The sequence below is a fragment of the Cygnus olor genome, chromosome Z, assembly GCF_009769625.2.
Source record: "Cygnus olor isolate bCygOlo1 chromosome Z, bCygOlo1.pri.v2, whole genome shotgun sequence".
Taxonomy (NCBI): Eukaryota; Metazoa; Chordata; class Aves; order Anseriformes; family Anatidae; genus Cygnus; species Cygnus olor.
This window is the reverse complement of record NC_049198.1, coordinates 14,843,017-14,865,648: the sequence shown is the minus strand read 5'-3', so window position 1 is coordinate 14,865,648 and position 22,632 is coordinate 14,843,017. Positions and strand designations below refer to the sequence as shown.

The 22,632-nt window shown below is 42.3% G+C and overlaps 1 protein-coding gene across 2 annotated transcripts in view; it reads left to right on the top strand.

The window, feature by feature from the left end:
- Positions 1 to 14,612: 14,612 nt before the first annotated feature.
- PLCXD3 (phosphatidylinositol specific phospholipase C X domain containing 3) overlaps positions 14,613 to 22,632 on the top strand; it is a 90,883-nt gene continuing 82,863 nt past the window's right edge. For both annotated transcript variants that reach the window (XM_040540085.1, XM_040540084.1), the window contains exon 1: positions 14,613 to 14,801. In XM_040540085.1, coding sequence (XP_040396019.1) covers positions 14,699 to 14,801 — 103 coding nt within the window. In that variant the 5' untranslated portion in view covers positions 14,613 to 14,698. The remainder of the gene's footprint in view (positions 14,802 to 22,632) is intronic.

Genomic DNA, 22,632 nt, shown 5'->3' with positions numbered 1-22,632 from the left:
TCTCCTTGACAGGACTGGGAATGGGCACAAGCGAGGTGGCCACTCAGGAAGGGATCGGGCATCCTCCTTCTGAGCTGTTCTCTCCCCTCAGTGAAAGCAGGTGCAGATAGCTGCTCCCCTGTGACACAGCTTTGCAATGGGCTGCGTAGGTTCTCCCTTCCCTTCCCTTCCCTTCCCTTCCCTTCCCTTCCCTTCCCTTCCCTTCCCTTCCCTTCCCTTCCCTTCCCTTCCCTTCCCTTCCCTTCCCTTCCCTTCCCTTCCCTTCCCTTCCCTTCCCTTCCCTTCCCTTCCCTTCCCTTCCCTTCCCTTCCCTTCCCTTCCCTTCCCTTCCCTTCCCTTCCCCTTCCCTTCCCCTTCCCCTTCCCCTTCCCCTTCCCCTTCCCCTTCCCCTTCCCCTTCCCCTTCCCCTTCCCCTTCCCCGTCCCCTTACCCTTCCCCTTCCCCTTCCCGTTCCCCTTCCCCTTCCCCTTCCCCTTCCCTTTCCCTTACCCTTCCCCTTTCCCTTCCCCTTCCCCTTCCCCTTTCCCCTTCCCTTCCCCTTTCCCCTTCCCCTTTCCCCCTTCCCTTCCCTTCCCTTCCCTTCCCTTCCCTTCCCCTTCCCCTTTCCCTTTCCCCTTTCCCTTCCTCCCTTCCTTCCTTCCCTCCTTTTTCTTTCTTTCTTTTTCTTTCTTTTTCTTTCTTTTTCTTTCTTTTTCTTTCTTCCTTCCTTCCTTCCTTCCTTCCTTCCTTTCTCTTTCTCTCTTTGTCTCTCTTTCTCTCTTTCTCTCTCTTTCTCTCTCTCTCTCTCTTTCTCTCTCTCTTTCTCTCTTCCTTCCTTCCTTCCTTCCTTCCTTCCTTCCTTCCTTCCTTCCTTCCTTCCTCCCTCCCTCCCTCCCTCTCTTCTTTCCTTCTTTCCTTCTTTTTAAATATAATGGGTTTAATCTCTTTTATCCTTTGCAAAACCTGTAAGTCGCTAATCAGTGCAGCATACCAAATGTTTGGGGTTGGGTGGTGTTGAAAACAAAGTTCAGCACTACAGGAAAAAAATCCTTGGAAATTGCTCTTGAGATGTATTCATAGGTCTAGAGGTTTCTAAATATTTAGTGTCCATTACTGTTATTGGCAGCAATTTACTGGTCTCATAATTATTTCTTCTCACTTATTTATTTGGATTTATACAGCCAATAAAGCAAAAACCTATCCCCATCCCTAGGCACTCCTCATCACTTTTGAGATAAGTACCTTAAACTCACCGAGCTTTACCAGACAAAACACCATCAACAATATTTATCCCCCCTCATAAATATTTTAGAGATCCCCCTATCTCACAGATCTCCCCACCACTGGGGACTTCAGCACTACAGAGGAGAGCAGCAGAAGCACCAAAGCAAAAACTCACCCAGGATTTCACAGGCACGTTTTAACCACTGGAATACTGCTGTGTTAATTATTCATTCGGGTTATGAATTTGCATGGCATTAGTGAGGAGAGGTCCCCATTAGCACGTCACTGGAAAAAAAAAAAAAGCACCTGAGCTGAAGAATTTACTACTGTATTTTAGAAATTATTGTAGGGCAAGGGGTGAATAGGAAGGAGTGGTAAAGGAAAGGAGCAGCGAGGCATTTCTGGTCAGGGTAGTGTGCAATGCTGCCGGTGTGTCTGCCTCGTAATTGCATGTTTTTTTGTCAGTGCTGTGCTGTAAATGGATTAAAAGGAGAATTTAAAAGAAATGACTGTTCTTTCTCCTTTCTCCTGCCCTCTTATCTCTCAGAGACAGAGGCAGTTTTAGCAGATATTCATTGCCTTTTCATACTTATACTTTTAAATATTTTCTTTGTGAATTATGTGTACACGAAGTGCCAGAAGTTCCTTCTATATCTATCAAGACTTTTTTTTTTTTTTTTTTTTCAAGGACTGGATGCACAGTAAAAGGATGTTCTGATTATTCTAGTATACTTTTGTGAAGACTTTTTTTTTCTCCAAAGGTATTATTCCTTGGTCAGCAAACCATTTATCCATGGCTGGCACACACTCACCTACTGAAATCCTTTGCTCTCACATTTTTCTTAATTATTCTTCCTCATTGTCCTACAGACCCTCTCGGTGCATTAGTAAAAAGCTGGCACTTCAATCCACTCTCAGCTGAACTGCTCTAACTTCCCAAAAGTTGATCAAAGACCTTCTTCTAATAAAGACAATTTCCAGAAAATATTACAGTGAGAAGTACCAGAGAAGAGAGTTGGAGTGTTGACACACCACATCCCGGATGGATTTCTGCATGCACACATGAAAGTGTGCAAGCAAGACACACATTGCTCAAAATGGCTTTGCTTTTTCTGGAGGGAATACCATTTCAAACACAGCATTTGCCTTTTGGGATGCCTTTGGGGGTTTAAGGATGTCTGTCTCCACAAAGGTCAAGAAAATTATTGGCCTGGGATCCCAAGTTTGTTTCCAGGGGAGAGGAGTGATGCAGAAGATCAGAGCATGGTTCTGGTTCTCGTTTGCAATGGGAAAAAAAATAAAAAAAAAAAGAAATAGTTCCTGCTTTTCCTTTTTCTTCCACAACACTGTGGCTGTTTAGCCAACTGTGAGACTTGCAGAGCTCTTGCTACATCCCAGGGAAAGCCAAAACAGTGCCGGTGAAGGCTGGCTCCCTCATGTTTGGAGCCAAAGCTCCCATTGACTTCAAAGTGGAGAGGATTTTACCCACTGCATCTTCTCCATCTGTGTGCCATTCAAGCTGCTTATCACTCTGAACATTCACAAAACTCCTGCTGCTGTTTCTCTTTCAGCAATGGAAAACTCTTCCAAAAAATGAAATTCTAAAAATGGGCCTGAGTTTTGCTAGCTTTTTCACTTCATATGGCTGGTAGAATAACACATCAACACTCCTGCTTTGCAGATGGCATATGCTCAACGTAACAGCAAGGAAACATTATTGGTCTATCCTCACCATGTAGATGCTGATGAATGTGCTGCATCATTTCCACACAGAGATTTTCAACAACGTACTTACACTCTGAATCAATGTACTCTTTCTTCCATTCATAAATATGTATTGTCTGATTTTGAGATGTTTATATATGTATACGTGCATCAATCTGTTAATTTAGATAGAGCTACAACTCACCGTACTTTAACAGAGAAATACTAGTTAAAATAAAAGACTACTTAAAAATCTTCAGATTCAATCTAGCACTTTAAATGAAACTGATTAAACTAAATAAACTCTTTTTAAATTAAAAATTAAATTAAACTAAATAAACTAATTAAACTAAATAAACCATTTATTATGTTCTGCCCGTGTGCAGAAAGGATGAAGCCAAGTACTGGGCTCTCTCCCTGCAGCTTCTGCCTGTTCTCCAGGTCCATCTTCTTCCCCTTCACTTGCCCATGCCCCTGCTGGTGCTGGTGGCTGTCCTCATGGCTGCTGTGGACAACACTGAGCCATTCCTGGAGCTTTCCAGGGCCAGGATCTGCTTCTGAGACACTGACACCTAAATGCACAGCCATCTCTTGCCACTTGCCATCTGAGGTTATTTTAATTTCATCCTCAGGTAAGAGGGCTTTGTGAAGCTGTAATTACCATGTGGAAAATTCCCAGGATCTCCTCCTAGGTGTGAAAACATCAGGAGCACAATCCAGATTAAGTGTCAGCTTTCCACAGAAGCAGAAATTGGAAATCGTCACTTTGTGCAGACACAAAATGTATTTCAGTAAAGTTTAACACCTGTGTGCAAATTATTGTAGCCAGCATGGCTTTGGGAACTTGAATTCTTTCACTTTTTGTTGTCTTGCCCATGTGAGCCCCATGATCTCCATGGGTCTGGAGTCGACATGAGGAAAAGCAGATGCTGCAGGTTTCAGCCCTGCCCTGCTCTAGCCTGCTTCACCTGTACAAAAACACCCGTTGGAAGCGGCCCATTCGTGGAAATACCGTGGAACATTGATTGCAGCAATGTGTTGCTTTTCCCTATTGCCCTGAAAAATTATAATGAGAAGACCGGATATCTGGAAAAAAAAAAAAAAAAGAAGGATCAGATATATTTTAAGGCAAAGTGGTTGTACCTTGCATTCAGGCTAGTAGGTCAAGGAAATGAGCTGCCCAGAGCCCTGTGAAACACTTGGGATTTATTTCATTGTAGGAGTGAGCCTGAAAACGAAATTCACTGGCCTGATCCTTCACTGAGGGCTGTGCTGCCAGCTGGACCCCGCTGTGCTCCCCAGGGCAGCAGGACTCGGGCACAGCGAGTTACCATAGCGGGCCATAACCTCTCCCTCCAGCTTGCTGGTTTATGGTGCTTGCAGGTTGCATGGGGAGAAGTCTGATGAATTCTTTAACCCCATTTTTTTTCCAAGGGAATTAGCCAAATATTTTACAGCCCAGCAGCTAAAATATGTGACTTTATATTGGGAAAAAAATAGTTCTAATCCTAAGGGGTTTGTATATTTACTACAAATTCTTCTTATCTTTTATTCACTCAGTGTCATATGGATCATTACTTTTGCAAACTTAATTATCTTTAGAATCGAGAGCTGCACTGCATTTAATGAAACTGTTTTTAACATCTTTTCACTCTGCTAGCAAGTCATGATGCACAGTAATTAGGGCTCGATCCTGTGGACAGAAAATTACTTTGGAAACTGATGCCTGATTTCCAAGCTTTAGCTAGAAACACTCATGTCCTTCTGGAATTGTTCATTAGGTACAGTGCTATCTGGCAATTAAGGTGTTAGGTGCATAATTTAATTTGCCGCACAGGTCAAGGGTGAGGAAGCAATTCAAAGCAGAGAGAAGCTGAGATGAGTCCGCGGGTATCAGGAGGAGCCAGATGGCAGGGGGCAGACGCTCTTTGAAGGAAATGTGGTCTCTAATCCTCAACACTGGAACTATCTCTGTTTCTCCAGTGCTCAGCAGAATTACATGGCTGGCTTCCCATGCAGACATGTCAAGGACTACATGATCCCCCATGAGAAAACTGAAATTACAGTGCAGCTTCTCTTACTTGCTCCTTTTACAAGGGGGTGTGGGATGCTGCTGTGGTCCACTGGCCCCTGTCACTGTTTCAGTTCACAGTCAGCCCTGCCTTACCACGCAGCCTTGCTTGACCCCCCAAACATGGTCCTTTATTAGGCAGTAAGAGAAGCCATACTGTCATACAACTATTATGCAATCATCAAGTTCCTCTGTGTACTCGCCAGCCTGGATCCAAAGCTGTGATTCCATGTTCCCCTTCTAATTATGTATTTTCATTGCATTGTATCGATTGTTCTCCTATTGATTACTTTTTTATGTTTAATTCAACCACTATCCCATCGAGTTTTGCAGGCTATATTGCGTGGTTCCTTCAATTCTTGAAGACCAAGATCTGAAGAGTGGTCTTGCACTATATTCCTCTCCAGGGCTGATGTGAGTCAAGCCCTTCCTTTAATTAGCCTGGGCTCAACAGCATGTTTAGTTTGGTCTGTTAACATCTCCATCGCTTTGTTACTTGGCTGCAAACAACTAGCTCCACAGGCAGGTTAGATGAGATTTCCAGGTGTGCGTTTGTCTTGTGCCCAGCTGTTAGCTATGGGGCATTTGGCTGAGACAAGCTGTGCTCGCTGTCTTCCAAGCCTGTATTTTACTTCATGCTTTATAAAAGACATTCATCCTCAAAGCTTATAGTTCTCCTCCTTTCACTGATTTTGGAAGATATGTAGAACAAGGTGTTTAGGATCTCAGTGACCTATGATCTGCACATAGGTTTCAAGGTGTTTCATCACTCAGCAGACAGCTAAGACCCTGCCATCTGCTGATGAAACTCCTTTGCCAACAGATACTCCTGGAGTCTGCTTTCTTGGGGATTTGGTCAGGACATAGCATCTGACAGCTTTTTTTGCAGCCTCTGTTTTTTTGACAGCGTTGAACCCTGTGGTAGTCTGCAGGCATGTTGTTATCATCAGGAATCACCTTTGGATTTCAGCATTCTCCATTTCCTTGAGCAGTTATTTTCTCTCTCCATGACCAGCTACTTTTTCATTCTCTTGTTTCTTTCCTTCTCACCTCATTCTCCTGGGCTGGAAAAACAAATATTCCGGGTTTCAGGAGAAAAGTTTTATGTTGTTGTATAGGATACTACCTTTGAGCAATGACTGTATGTATAACATTCCTTATTAACACATGGCAGAGCCTGGCATGCTGCAGAAATGCTGTCTCCCCAGAATTAGTTTTCATCTTTTTTTCTCTAGAATCCATGCCTACCTCTTCCTACCTCTTCCTCTAGAGAAGACAGATGCATCATGCATTTCTCTAGAGCTGAGACTCTGCCCTGCATTCTGTACTACCTGGCCTGCAAATGCCAAGACGGTATGAATATTTTGTTCATAGTGATCACAGGGTGTGTCTAATTAGAAAGGAACATTACTTCTCATTCCCACAGCATGCACTGACTGCAGCCCGTAAAATGTGGCTATCCTACTGATTCCAGAAGTGTGCTAAAATCTCATTACTCCTGCTGACCATTTTCAACACCACTGGTCAATGCTTCATTACCATGCAAACAGCAAGAGCCTGTTTAGGAAGCCTTGTCCAGGATGCTGAAATGCATCTTTCATGAAACATAGTTGCAGTTGTCAAAAGTGGAAGTGACCACCGTGCAGCTCCTGTTGGGAACATTCTGTGTCATCCATCATGGTTTCTGTTTAAAAATAGAAGAGACTTCTCATCCCTTGTGGCTTTGGATATAAGCACAGTAGAAGCATCAGCTATTAACCAACTGACACTGGTTCTCCACCCAGGGAATACAAATCCTACTGAATCCAGCAGAGAATTTCATTTTCTTCACTGATTTTGGTTTATTTTCCAACAGGCAAAGAAATAAAAATATTTTTTTTTATTATTGCTTAATATTAATTGCTTAAGGAGCCATTCTACATTTATTCACTTTCACTGTTTTCTCACTTAATTCAGTTCCCATTTCTTTTAGCCTCTTTTAAATAACATTTACTACAGAACATGAAAGGCTTGAGTGATGTTTGCTCTTTTAAAAATAATCCTACAGCAAAGAAATGGGAACTACACAGAAGTGCATGTGCTCTTCATTCATAGCCAAGATCAATTACAAGATATCATTCAGAATATCTTGATTGTAATGAAAGCTCTGTAGAATTTGAGACTCACTTTTTATAAAACTTGTTTTCCATGCTTTAACAAATAAAAAAACTATTTTCCTCTTTTCCCTTGGTAGCTAAATACCCTGTCAGGGAGGTCTGAACTTCATCCTAAATGGCTGACACACACAAAATGATTGTCTTTTATTTCTGATGGTCCACTGTAAAATCCTGCAGATGCTTCACTGTGGAAGATTACACAAGTGGAATATTATCCACTTTGGATAATCTCAACCATTTTTTTTCCTGCTACATTCACTGATTTTTCTGTGTGTGGGCTTGTCTTTTCTTACTACCACAAGATAACGTAATAAATATTGTCATTTTTTTTTTCTGGACTTGGTTCTGTCTTGCATTTTTAACAGTTTTTACCCTGCCATGGAAGTTCCTAATTTGTCTCTGCTAGCTATAGACTCCTAAGGTAAGATCTCAGCATCTAGATACTCTGAATTCTTCTGGAATATATTGTCCAGTATCATATTACTTTTCAGTGCATATTTTATTAGACTGGCCAAAAAATACATTCATACAAAGGGGTGGGTTTTCGGACAAAAATAGGTAGCTTCATTGTCTTGTGACTGCCTTGAAAACTCTTTTTTCATTTGTGCTGCTGGAAAACTTAAAAACTGGGAGGAGGGAGGAAGAAACTGGAGGAGGAGATATTGGCTGGGGGCTTTCAACTCTGTACTTTTTAACCAAAGGTAGACATTTTCCTGTTGAAGAAGTCTCCTTTGACCACCTCAACACTACGCTGGGTGGCTACATATTTTATGATTAGCACTGGGACTTACTTCTGCATTGTCTGTCATACCTCCACCATTAAACTAGCTCAGTTAGCTCTTGTTTTTGTTAAAACTCAGTTTTCATTCTTGACAATGTGCTGAAGTTAATATGCTGTAATCCAGCCTGCTGTGCAAGGTCTTCACTGAGTTAACCATGGCGCCTTCAAAGTCACAGAGGCACTTGTTCATGGCAAAATGTTCCTGAGCGTCTGTAGGGTACATTGTAGAAACATTGTCATGCCTGTTTAGATTAAAAAACAAACAAACAAACACGTCTCTCCCATCCCTCCCTGTACTGAAGTTGAATATATATATTTTTTCTGTGATCTTATGCTACTGTGCAGAAAATGGTTTTTTTCATGATCTTCCATCACCAAACTCAGTAATGCCACTACAGTCTTTGCAATTATGCCAACGTTACCAACTTTGTTTGTTTTTAACCAAATAAAAGAGTAGTCACCATAGCTGTATTTTTAAACAAACTTCTTCGATAAAACATGCTGTAGGTGACTACTGAACATGTTTCATTTCATCAAAAGTACAATGTTCTGTACTTTTCAGTCATTTTCTTGTTTTATATGGCCTTTCCTAAACAATAAATAACTCCACATGACAATCTTAGAAAAGAGAAGAAACAAAACAAAACAAACACTCTCTTCCAGAAACCGTAGAAATAATGTTCGTAGAGGGGTAGCTATGGTGAAATTGATTTCCACCTGCATGCTGGACACGTGTATAATTCACCTTTCAGCCTCTTTATCACAACTTTTGAGAGTTTGGTTAATTATAACAAACTGTCTTTCCATACATGTTAATTATTTTATTCTGGGTTAACAGTAGATGGAGTATACATTTTGGACTTGTGTTTTTTTTTTTTGTTTGTTTGTTTGTTTTTTCATTAAGACATGCATATTTTCTTGGGTCCCCTGCATATTATAGTGAAGTTTCTACTTTGGTTGTAAATTATGCTACTATAAATGCACGTTGGATCTTCACCCACTTCGTTCACAGTGCCTGTAGTTCACTATGACAAATGGGAATAACATAGAATCCTTTTCATCAGCTGCCTAGTACAAATACAATGACTTCTCCTCAGATTCAACACCAGTACCAGCAAGGATGTTTAGTTTTTCTTAGCAGAGAAAAATCAGAGTGCACAGTAAAATACCTTTTTTTTTTTTTCTTGAAAAAAAGACAGAAACACAAATATTCTTTCCTATAAAATGAAAAATAGACTATTTACCCTAATTTTATAAGGTTTTATTTTCTGTTTACTCATAAATTTTGTAAGCTGTTTTGCCAGGATGAGTACTGCCAAATAAAGATTGCTTAATGAAGGCAATATGAGATTGTTGAAGAATCCAGACGAAGTCTGAAATGACAAAAATACTTGTCACTTCTTGTATTAATCTATATGGTCATTTTAAAAATTATGTCCTTCAACCAACCTCTGATTCTTTAGGGTTTTGCTTGTTTTAGGGATAAAAATGTCTTTTTATTCCTGTTAGCCATGAGGACTAACAATGTTGAGAATAGCATGGTTTCAGTGCTTGTGGAGGTAACAAGAAGATAACTAGAAATTCAGCTGCAAACAACTGGAAGGATTTTGCTGCCCAGTTGTGACCGATAGCATAATTTAAAGACACGAGAGCTGCTAATGTGGGGTTGTGGCCAGGATGTGTTCTGAAAAACTTCTATTCATAGAAATGAGCAAAGGAGGAGGAAGAGACCAAACCTCAGAAGCAGGGTCCACCGAAAAACTTCAAATATCTAAAGAATATCAGTTCTTCTGTGCAGAGCCTCATTTTGAATTAATTAACAACAGATTTATAGTAGCCTCTAAATAAATAACATATAACAGGAAAACTACAGAGAGACAATGTCTCGCTAAGCCATTTTTTTCTTTTACCTTTCAGAGTAGAATGTACTTTATGCTATTTAGAGGAAAAGATCCTGTTACTACTCTTTTGCTATTCACATGATTAAAATGGATGCCAAGGACACATGAAAAGACAAAGCATCTGACTGTTAAAATGACAGAGTTTAACAATGAATGTTTACCATTAAAATGCTAATTTTTAAGAGAATGAAAACAATGGAAAACCTTTTTTTTTAACAATGAAATTAATTTTGAGTGCTGAAGTAACATTCCTACTGGCTAAATCACTGTGTTTTCCTGTTCCAGAGAAGCAGAGGTGTCACTGCTCACCAATGCAGTTATAGTTGCAGACTGGAGAGAACACAATATGCCATGACCAAATAGTACGATTTCAATTCTCCTTCTCTTCATGGCATCTTCAGTGAGCTCAACAAAGTTGTGAATAACAGCGTGAAGATGGTATTTTTCACTATCTGTGCATTGCCTTTCATTTTCATTGTATCTGGTCCCTCTTAAACTTTTAAAGTATTTAACTCCTGGAATTCACTTTCTTTAACACTTCAGACTTGCTCTGTGTAAGTATTCGGTAATTTGACCAAAGATGTAATTAAAAAAAAAATCTTTTTAAATCGGAACAAAAGATTGTATGGAAGCTCTGACTTTGTTTTACTTGCTGCCACAGTTTAAATTTTCTTTAAGATAACAAAAAATATTTTAAGATAACAAAAATTCTTTTTACAAATATATTAACAGTAAGAGGAGGGCCAAGGAGGATCTTCATCCTTTACTGGACGCAGTGGGGAACATGACTACTGAGGATAAGGAAAAGACTGAGATTCCCAATGCCTTCTTTATATCTGTCTTTAATAGTCAGACCAGTTATCCTCGGGGTACTCAGCCTCCCCCGACCTGGAAGTCTGGGACAAGGAGCAGAATAAACCCCTCACAGTTCAGGTGGAAACAGTTAGAGAGCTGCTGCTTCACCTGGACTGCCATAAGCCCATGGAGCCAGATGCAATCAAGCCAAGGGTGTTGAGGGAGCTGGTGGATGTTATGGCTGGGCTGCTTTCCATCATCTATCAGCAGTCATGGTCAACTGGAGAGGTCCCAGACGACTGGAGACTTGCTAACGTGACACCCATTTACAAGAAGGGTTATAAGGAGGATTCAGGGAACTGCAGGCATGTCAGCTTGACCTCAGTGCCAGAGAAGGTGATGGAACAGGTCATCCTGAGTACAGTGACACAGCATGTGTGGGACAATCAGGGGATCAGGCCCAGTCAGCATGGGTTCATGAAAGGCAAGTCCTGCCTCACCAACCTCATCTTCTATGACTGGGTGACCTGCCTGGTGGATGAGGGAGAGGCTGTTGGTGTAGTCTACCTAGATTTCAGCAAGGCCTTTGACATGGTCTCTCCCATGTATTCTCCTGGAGAAGCTGTCAGCCAATGTTTTGGACAGGTACACTCTTAGCTGGGTTAAAAACTGGCTGGGTGGCTGGGCCCAGAGAGTGGTGGTGAACGGAGTGAAATCCAGCTGGCAACCGGTCACCAGTGGTGTTCCCCAAGGGTCAGCGTTGGGGCCCATCCTCTTTAATATCTTTATGGATGACTTGGATGAGGGAATTGAGTGCACCCTCAGTAAGTTTGCAGAGGACACCAAGCTGGGGGGAAGTGTCGACTTGCCAGAGGGTAGGGAGGCCCTGCAGAGGGACCTGGACAGGTTGGGTCGATGGGCAGAGGCCAGTGGGATGAGGTTCAGCATGGCTAAGTGCCGGGTCCTGCACTTTGGCCACAACAACCCCATGCAGTGCTACAGGCTTGGGACAGAATGGATGGAAAGCTGTGCAGAGGAAAAGGCTCTGGGGGTGTTGGTCGATGCCCACCTGAACATGAGCTGGCAGTGTGCCCACATGGCCAAGAAGGCCAGCGGCATCCTGGCTTGTATCAGGAATAGTGCAGCCAGCAGGACCAGGGAGGTGATCGTCCCCCTGAACTCTGCTCTGGTGAGGCCATACCTTGAGTGCTGTGTTCAGTTTGGGTCCCTCAGTACAAGAAGGACATCAAGGCCCTGGACCATGTCCAGAGAAGGGCTACGAAGCTGGTGAAGGGCCTGGAACACAAGTCTTGTGAGGAGCGGCTGAGGAACTGGGGTTGTTTAGTCTGGGGAAGAGGAGGCTCAGGGGAGACCTCATTGCTCTCTACAGCTGCCTGAAAGGAAGCTGTGGGGAGCTGGGGGTCGGCCTCTTCTTGCAGATAACTAGTGATAGGACTAGAGAGAATGGCCTCAGGTTCAGGTTAGAAATTAGAGGTCATTTCTTCTCAGAAAGTGTAGTCAGGCCTTGGAACGGGTTGCCCAGGGAGGTGGTGGAGTCACCGTCCCTGGGGGTGTTTAAGAAAAGGTTGGACGTGGTGCTTAGGGACGTGGTTTAGTGAGTGATATTGGTGGTAGGGGGATGGTTGGACCAGATGATCTTGGAGGTCCTTTCCAACCTTAATGATTCTGTGATTCTAAATCAGTTAAAATCCGTAAAATAGGTTTAGGCCAAACCAAAGTAAACTGCTCTTCAACCAAGAGAGGCATTTGCTCTGTTTTTTACTAAGCTCTTCCCAAACACGGATGGTTTGTTATGCTGAACTTACAGATCACTGAAATGCTCAACAGAATGCTACCTTTTTGTTTTAAGTCAAAAATTCCACGTGTTTCTTCGACTTGCTAGAGAAATATTTCCTACCTTCTGTCCCATTGGAGCTTCCTCTCCTGCACCACTTCCCTCTAAATTACTTATGTGTGCTTTCTCAGAAGTTCATAGGGAATCAGTGACAGATTTCAAGTCTGCTATCTTAGCAGTTACAGTACATTAGAAACAGAGGCAAACCTCTTCAACATGGTTAGTGTGAGACATACTAGGGGGGACTGGTTTTTAGAAAGCAGAGTATCCATGGTTTGAAAATCCAGACCTTTGAGAAATCCTGCTTTGCATACTGAAAGAAAAAAAAGCAGATGCAAAAGCTCCAATTACCTGTGGAAGCAAAGGCCCACAAATTTCTAGCCATTGCAAAAAGGGACGCTTATAGTTCTCCAGTAAAGTAGAAAGCATTCCTGAGAGACCTGGAATGATATCAGATAGTTCTAGCATTATTATAAAAAATAATACATCAAAAAATGACAGGACTTTCATGTATTTGCTTTATTTTGCTCTGAGGTAGACCCAAAGCTTTAGAGACTGAAAGAGATCAACAGTAGTTATTAATAACATGTTTAACCTTTCAAAAAGCAATATACATCAGTTTTGTGTCAGAAAAGATAGAACACATAGTGGAGTGGATAAAAATTCAGCAGCAGTTTTCCAGGTAACCAGTGCAATCCACTAATAACGTTGCCACTTAAACTGATTTGATCCAATCATGTTAATAAAAATATTCATTACTCCTCATTTGAATGCTCTTTGGAAATTTATAATTTTTGACTATTATTTCTTACCATCTTTTGAAGATGAAGTAAAGCAGCATCTTCCTTTTCCATGTCATTAGTGGGTTTTATGTCTTCATATTCAAAATCTGGACATTTTTTTTTCTTTTTTCCCCGTGTTTACTAATACCGGTGATTTTGGAAGGGGCAGATTAGCATACTAATATGCAGGGAGCTAACACTGCAAAAATTAAACCTGTCACCATGACTGTTTACTCCGTCCCTTTTTTCATGTACTACCAATTGAGATCCAACGTCTCGCACAAGGTCAGCCATCTGTTCACATTTCTGCACACAGATCCCACCTTAAGAGCTGTTTCTATTGCAATAAGTGAGTCAGCAATTTTCCTTTTTTTGAATACCTCAGAAATATTCAGTCATTTTACAAGAAATCCTTCTTTTGTATTGTGTCTGAAGCAAGAGGTTTTTTTGTTTGTTTGTTTTGTTTTTCAAGCTTGTACTGAAAAAGAAATAATGGTTATTAATAATTGCTCCTTCCATGCTTACTTCCAAAGCCAGCCGCTATTGAAAATGTTGGGAAGAACACAAACTACAGGACCAGAGCTGGCTCTCCTAGGACTTCAGGGCAAAGCGAGCATTGCTTGTGGATCTCTTCAGGCATTGTTTATGGCAGATCCACCAGGTGAACATCTCCAGAACTCCACATACATATCACCTACTAGCTACTTTAATAAAACATAAGCAGTCACGTTGAGGTCAAAAGATCAGGATTGTTGTAACAGCTCAAGATGGTCACTGAGCTTTATCAGCTTCACTAATTCATTGATCCAAAGGCAGAAATAAAATTGCTTTGCTAATGCCAACATTTAAGAAGCTGCCTCTTGAAATAAAGTTTGGTTGGGAATGAGAGTGTATGATACTACTTTACACCATCTTCAAAGGCCGCTATAAAATCACAGACCCTTAAAAAATCAGATCTTGGAAGAGCGTTCATGTAAGGAGTGATGTTTCTTAATGCAACACACTGCACAGAGTTTGTATAACGAGCAGGGCAACCTGAGGCAGTCATGGGCTGAGAGACCCCTTCGGGGGCCACTTGTCCCAGCGCAGAGGGCATTTATTTAACCCACCTCCTGCCGAGCTCAGGGGGCTGTTACAGACCCCACGGGTCACCCTGAGGAAGAGGAGGCAGCCGACCCCCCCGAGCACCCTTCCAGAAACAGGCCGAGCGCCAGCGCTGGGGGGGGCCCTGAGGGGAAATGGCGGATCCCGGCAGCCACCCGGGGGGCGGCAGCACCGGGAGCCGAGCGGAGCCCGGCGGGGTGTGAGAGGGCGGCGGCCCCGCGGGGGAGAGGCGGCGAGGAGCGGGGCGGTGCCGGGCGGGCGGAGCCGGGCCGGGCCGGGCCGGGCTGTGCTGAAGCAAGCGAGCGAGCGGCTGGCGGTGGGAGAGCGGCAGGGGCACGGCAGCGGCATGGCTTCGTCGCAAGGCAAGAACGAGCTGCGTTTCGCCGACTGGATGGCAGCCCTGCCCGACAGCATCCACGGCACGCCGCTCACCAACCTGGCCATCCCAGGTAAGGGCCGCCCCGCGGGTCCCCTGCCCCTCGCCGCCCCCGGGGCGCTGGGGAAATGGCGGCGGGGGTCTGCCCGCGGGGGGCGACGCCGACGCCCCCCCGAGGGACGCGGTGCTCTGGCGGCGGCTGGCCCCTCGCCCGGGGTATCGCGGGGTCGGGGCCGGGGTCTCGGGGCCGGGGTCTCGGAGCCGGGCCAGAGCCGAAAACATCAGGAGAAAAAATTAAAAAAAAAAAAAAAAGCGTGTGGTATTGCTGCCCGGGCTCCATCCCGGCTGCAGTTCCAGCGGCACCGCGGCGTGCCGGCTGTGAACTCTGTGTCTCTCTTTCCCTCTCTCCCTCCTGGACTTTCGCATCCTTTTCCTCAGGAAGATGAAAGCCGCGGCTGCACTCAGGCAGAGCAGGCGTCGCAGTCCAGAGCGCTACAGGGCTGGGGCGGCCCTTGTGAGGGGCACCTCACCTGCCAAACCTCTTCTCCACCACCCCGTCCCCTCCACGATCCCCTCAGGAGCAGGGCTTCAGGGGTGCTGAGGTGTCTCATAATCCCCCCTAGGAGAAATGTCCACTTCTTCCAAGTTTTGTGTAGCAGCTGCTTGCGTTTTCTAACAATGGTCAAAGAGGGTCTTAATATTTTAAGTCCGTAGAATTGTAGCAGCATTTTTCCTAGAGTGTGTCCTCAGTAATTGCTCTGTTCAAATGCAGGTGTGCTGTTTTAAAACACTTCATGCATCTGGTAGTCTCTTACAGTTTATGCAAGCTATGGCTAGCATTTTTACTTGCTACGATATTTTATTTTTTTATTTATTGCTGTTGGTTGAACGTATGGTGTAAAAACCTGCCCCTCCTCAGCACACGAAACCAGCATCTGTTACCGTAACTTGATGTATGTCAAGCCCTGCTGGAGCTATAAAAACCCTTTGGTGTTAATAACTCTTCCACAACCCATAGGCTGTAGATTATTCTTACAGAACACTGTCTGTGATGAGGGGTGAGTTGGTTTGCATTCATTGGATCTTTACAAGTTAAATATATTGTTTTAGTCTTTTTCTTGGTTTTCAGATCACAATCAAGCTTACTTGTGTGAAATTGCTTAAGAAGTACATCAACATTAACTGGTTTCCTTGGATGAGGCTTTACCTGGGCATCTCTCACCAAGCGCTTGCAGTTACTTTTTCATAGCCTTATTGTAAAATACAGGGCAGGTTTTCACAGTAGACCTATCTCAGAGCTTTGATGCAGCTTAGGCAGTAAATAATACAGCCTTTCAGACATTTTATTAACATGTCTGAATTGTTTCTTAAAAAATAACCTCCTGCAGACTGTAAGTGCCAGTTAATGCCAGTACACCATTAAGCAGCGGGCAGGTTCTGCAGCCTTTAAGTGCAGACAGTGACCCCTCATATTGACAGAAGGGTTTTCTTCTTGTAACAGTGATGTGTGCAATCTTGTCTTTTGCGAAATAAGCTTCAAAACTTCTATTACTTCTGTGGCATATGGTGAAGACCTTTGAAGTTTGCCCTTCTGTTGACAGAAATTGACATAAACCTCATTTGTTTGTCTATTTTGCTTTTAAAATGCCATCTTTGGAAAAAAGAGCTGTCTGGGGAGTGGGGAAGTACAGCTCGAAAATCTGTCCATATCAGAGCATGCCACACAGGCTCTGTGGGTATCAGTGCAGTTGAAGTAGTAGTATCTTCTGAAAGTAGATTTATTGTCACGTTCAACATACGCAGCACGGAAATGTTAGTGCAAAGACAAACCTGGCATTGATTTAATCCGTCAAGAACAAATAATATTTTAAACATTAATAATGTTTGTTTGCAGGTTTCTTCCCATATGACCTCAGCCGAACATTAATGCTATATGTGTGTTATAGCTATTAACATAAGTACTGCTACCCAAGCAGGTAATGTAAGGAGTGTGCAGAAGCAGAAACCTATTATGCCAGGTTTATAGTTTTAACATGAATTTTTAACTATTTTTGGAATCCAATTTTTCCAAATTTCCAATTACTGTCTTAATGCAGTCATAGAATTATTACTATATCTTGTAAATAGCATTTTCTGTGCATTTATTTTTATTTTCTTTTCCATACCCAAAGAAGGAAACAGTAATTTTTTGTTGTTGTTGTTCTTGGTTTTTTGAGTAGGATATAAGTTTTACTTGCAGCAGAAGGAATACTGACTTTGGACTTAATCCAGCCAGATAGAATTCAGTTCAGGAGCCTGAGTAACAGTCCAATGCTAACGTCAAGAAAACCAAGTATTGGCTTGAAAATATTACAATGAATTTTCCAAATGGATGTATGGATTCCAAATTGATCCAATACGGGTGATGTCCCAGTATATTAGGGAAAAATGTTGTTTTATTAAAAGTCATTGGTACATTTCTTACTCTTTAGAAGGAGTACCTGGAACTGAGGTGATGCACTGTGTTTGTACTAGCAAGCGTGCAATACTTCAGCTGTTGCAGAAGAGAAACATCAAAAATGTAGCACTCTCTCATGATAGTATTTGAACAATTCTGTTGAAGGTAGTGCTCATATTATGTTTAAAAACATGATAGATCACACATAATCTGTTTTTTTTTTGTGTGTGTTTTTTGTTTTTTTTTTTTTAATGGTCAGTTAAGCTTATGCAGGCACAAATATATACTGTTTATCAACACTTAAGCTTCTGTAGTGTTAGATTTTGTCAGTATCCCAGTAAACCCATTCACTTGTTTCACTCTCTGCAACTCAGGCCAAGAATTTTTTGTGAGATCAGGAATCCAGTAGAGTATGCAGAGGTCCCTAACACTAGCTTTGTGTCAGCTTTATCTGTCAAACTTTTCCATTTGGATTTATTCCAAATATGAGGATAGTTCCGTATACCATGGTGTTTCCTTTGGTTCTGCTGGCTGTATCTGTGCTCTCTTGTACTGCAAAGGGCAGATTTTTCTCAAATGAAGGATACCAGTAACAACTAATGGTATGCACTATGTAGAAACAGCAAAATCTCTTAGCTACCAGGAAATAATACCATGCGTATTTAATCTTCTATTGCTATGACAATTAGAACAATGAAGGGATATATTCAGCCTTAGGTGTGTGTCTCCTAGTGCTTGTAAACTCCCTCGTATGTTAAAAGATCTGCCTGGCTGAAGACATAACAGTGTGGTTAAGGAAAAGGTGGAGGATTGTGGGTTGCTGCTTGGTTGGCTGCGGGGGTGTTTTATGGTTGTCATTAAGGTATAGCATTGCTGAATGCTTGTGTCTATTTGACCAGGGTAAGAAATAGCTTTCTGTAGATAATGTAGGTTTATAGAACTGAAATCTTTAGGCCCCCAAATTGAGGATAGAAGGCAAAGTATAGAGTCTGTTCTGCTGTAGTAATGCTCGCTTCTTAATCCAGGTTGAGGACATGAGCTATGTGCAATGCAGTAAAATAGACGTCAGTAGGCAGCATTTCCTTATGAATTGACCCACTTTCTGATCAATTAACTTTATCTTATTGACAGTCTGGAAATATGCATGTAGTTTTACGAGTCTGAGGTTTTTATACAAATCATGTCTAATACCTTTTCCCCTAGTGCTGATATTCCAAGCTTCTGAGAAAGTCTTTAAGAATAATTTACAATGGAAGAAAGTGTTTTCCTTCCCAAGTAGTTATTCCTTCCACCAAAATTGGTGCTTGCCTAAGATCAGCTTTATGAGCAATGCTGATGTGTGCTGGGGATGTGTCTATTGTTCATGTAGCGCAGATAAAATCTTCTGAATGAATTTAAGATCCTAAATACCTCTTGAGTGTCTCATTTTGAGAGCTGGGACTCTTCAAGCATTTGTTTCTTATGCGTTTTGTGCTTTCTTTGAGTAGATGAAACCTTTGGCCTCAGTGTGTGCTCTTGTTGCCTCAGGATTCACTGTGAGCAATGCAATTCTCAGTGAAAATTATTTTCACAGTGATACCAGCTTGGCAGCAGCATTTGCTCAATGTTAGTTCCTTAGGTGGAATGCACAGGATCTGAAGAGCATCTTTTGTTTCTCAGATGGGATTTTTTTTTCTATTTTGACCTATAAAGTTCTTTGTTCATCGGCCAGAAAGCAATTACTAGACACAGCAGAGCTAAAGTTGGCTCATTTTAAATGAAAAGAAGCTTTTGGCAGGTGGAATTTTTTTATGCTACCCAAATTTAGAAAGAGGCTCAGAGACTTGGAATTTGTATTCCCTACTCTCCCACCATCATCATGCTTTGAAAAGAAAAAGTGAGACCTCACAAAGAATCACGTTATAAGAAGGGACGATGTCTGTCAGTGTCGAAGATTTTTAGTAAGTGTATTAAGGTATGGGAGGTAGTGCCAGGAGACCTGGGAAAAGCATGTATGTTGTAACTGCAATATTTTAGCCATTTGTGAATGACAGCACTGCTTAAGTAATATAGAAGCTCTTTTCCTAATGATACTTTAAATTCCTGTCTTTCATTGTAATATCTTGCAGATGTTTGAGTGATTACTTCTTGGGCAGACAATTCTCATTTTCAGCCCCATGGGGAACTTCTTTCATCTTTAAAAGGGCTAAAAATACTTACATGTTGGTTACATACATACGCAACATTTTCACTTTTTAAGTGTTACTAGGAAGCTCTTTAATTTTGAGCCTGAACAGTCAATAAATTGGATTACCTTAGAGTCAGGAGTGATGTATTTGGGAAGTGTCTGGGACCTGTTTCATCCTTATCTGTCCACTAGTGGTCAACAGAGTACCTCTTCTTTGCTTTCCAGGGTCTGTACAAAATTACTTCTGCTTAGAATTGGGAACTAATAATGCAGGTAACCTTATAAATAAGCTTATAATGCAAGTTGCTCACTTAGCTTTTGGCCTAGACATGAAAGCCTAGAAGAACTCTTTCCAGTGCACCCTCTGTTCTATTTCTGTGTTCTTCTATCTGAAATAAGTACTTCACACTTTATTTTCTGGTCTGAAAATGAAGATCATCGTAACTGACATTCCTGACTTTTTTTCTTTTCCTTTGGTAGTTATTTTCCTGGTAATGAGCTTTTTTTCATCATTTACTGTATGATGAAAACCTCTCACTGGCCTTGCACATGCTAATAGGTTATTACCAGTCTTTTCAGAAATATTTCTGTGACACAGTTTCTTGTAGAATTCACCATTAATCCCCCCTGCCAAGATGTGTTTCTAGTATGCAGAGAATGAGGCTGTATGGTTCCTCTTACTGCCATAGAAAATGGGCAGTTCAGGCCCTTAAGTTACCTGCCCATCTAATACAAGAAATAATTTGAAACCTCTTTTTCTCGGTTTCCCAGCAGGAGTTTCTTATTTAATAAAGCAGTCTCCTCTGCCTTAGTTCCCGCAGAGCTGGCTTCTTCTCTGACCGTCCTAGCATCCCACTATGTTGGCAGGTGCAGCAGAGGAAAAGGCTGCATTGCCATCTGGAATTATTCCTTTCTTTCCACCTCACTGAATTTCTGTTCCGTTTCATCTCTTGGCTGAAAACGTCCTTCCTCTTCTGTCTGTGTATTGGAACTGCACTTCTAACAATTTTTAACTTTGCAAATGTTTTATATTTGGTAAGTTTCTGCAGTTCTTACTGCATTACAACTTGCTCTGTATCTTTCATATGAAATGATACTGCCTTGCATATGCTCAGACATGCTCAAACATGCAAATAATTAAAAATGTAGGTGCGAAGCAGACCAAGTAATGAAAACACAACTTTAAGTAGAGGGTTTAGCCCTTACAGTGGGCTTATTGTATTTAAAAGGAAAACTGCAATCTCTGGAACTGCTCTGCAGATAGAGATTAACTACATTACTAAATCCAAAAAGTATTTATTGAAGATCAATATCTATTTCTAATATTTCTATAATCAATATCTAACTAAAATTTTAGCAAATAGCAGAACTGTTAAACAGCATTCTCTTCAAAGATCAGAACAGGGAGAGTAAGGTCTGTACCCATACATAGCTATTCAACAAAGCTTTCAGTACTGTACAGAATCCTTCTGGACCAAATTTCCAGCATACAGCTAGACAAATGCATAACATGATGGGTAAATGATTGGCTGATGGGTTGGGCTCACAAGGTTCTAGTAAATGGGGTTACATCAGGCCGGTGGACAGTCACCAGTGGGGTTCCACAGGGCTCCATTTTGGGTCCAGTTCTCTTCAATGTTTTAATGACTGACTTGGATGCAGGATTTGAAGGTATACTGAGTAAGTTTGCAGATGATACAAAATTGGGAGGAGCTGTTGACTCCCTCGAGGGTGCAGAGGCCTTGCAGAGAGATCTTGACAAATGAGAGGGCTGGGCAATCACCAACAATGTGAAGTTTAACAAGAGAAGTGCCAGATTCTGCACCTGGGATGTGGCAAACCTGGCTATGTGTACAGAGTGAGGGATGAGAGGCTGAAGAGCAGCCCCACAGAAAGGGATCTGTTTTTGGTTGATAGCAGGTTGAACGTGATCCAGCAGTGTGCCCTGGCAGCCAAAAGGGCCAACCATACCCTGGGGTGCATCAAGCACGGCATTGCTAGCCCGTCAAGGGAAGGGATTGTCCTGCTCTGCTCTGTGCTGGTGCAGCCTCACCTCTAGTACTGTGTGCAGGTTTAGGTGTCACATGACATAAAACTGTTAGAGAGTGTCCAAAGAAGGGCTACAGAGATGGTGAAGGGTCTAGAGGTGAAGATGTATGAGGAGCAGCTGAGGTCCCTGGGTTTGTTCAGCCCAGAGCAGAGCAGGCTGAGGGGAGGCCTCATGGCGGCCTGCAGCTCCCTCACGAGGGGAGCGGAGGGGCAGGCGCTGAGCTCTGCTCTCTGGGGACAGCGACAGGACCCGAAGGAACGGCATGGAGCTGGGACAGGGGAGGGTCAGGCTGGGTGTTAGGGAAAGGTTCTGCACCCAGAGGGTGGTCGGGCCCTGGGACAGGCTCCCCAGGGCAGGGGTCACAGCATTGAGCCTGTCAGAGTTCAAGAAGCATTTAGACAAAGCTCTCACACAAATGGTCTGATTTTTTTGGTGGTCCTATATGGAGCCAGGAGTGGGACTCGGTGATCCTTCAGGGTCCCTTCCAACTCAGGTTATTCTGTGGTTTTATGATCTTGTTCCTTCAAAGTAGGTATAAATTATAGGTGCTTAGTTTGTGAGCGTATCTGCTTGTGCAGTCTCTACAGTCTATGGGACACTGCAAATAATATAGTTTGGAATTCAAAATCTGAAAGTTTGGTTTTTAATTTAAACTTTTGCAACTTTGAATGTATTTTCATTTGACCTACGGTAGCATATATTGGTTTAATCTTCTTCCATTATTTCGAACAGCTGTATATTATCAACTGATAACTGTATGGAAGTACTGAAATGCTGGGGTAGGGATAAATCAATGTAAACAAATGCATTATTTTCCCTTTTCAAGTAGCCTGCCAGAAATTGGAATCACTAGTGGTTTTCTCTAGGGGGATCTCAGTGATGAATAGTTTGTGTGCTTATTTTCATGTATATATGCTTATGATGGAAAACTGTAGTGGTGCTGCTTATGTTTGCACAGCTAGACCAACAGAGGTCATATTTCACGCCGTTGTAGTAAGGGTTTGGTTTCTTTATTCAGTATAGGTAGGTAGCAAAGAGATAGTTTGTGCTAAAAATGGCTGGGTAATCTGGAGCTCTGAAATAGTGTTATGCGTTGTTTTTTTTCTACTTCTGACAGTAAAAGTACAGAATTGCAGTTTATAACAATAGTAGCCCCTCCCTAAATTGTCGTCCATCCAAAAGGCATGAAGCAAAGCTGAGGATCTTTTTTCCCTAGGAGATGAATGCCTGGTAGATACCATGCTGAAAGG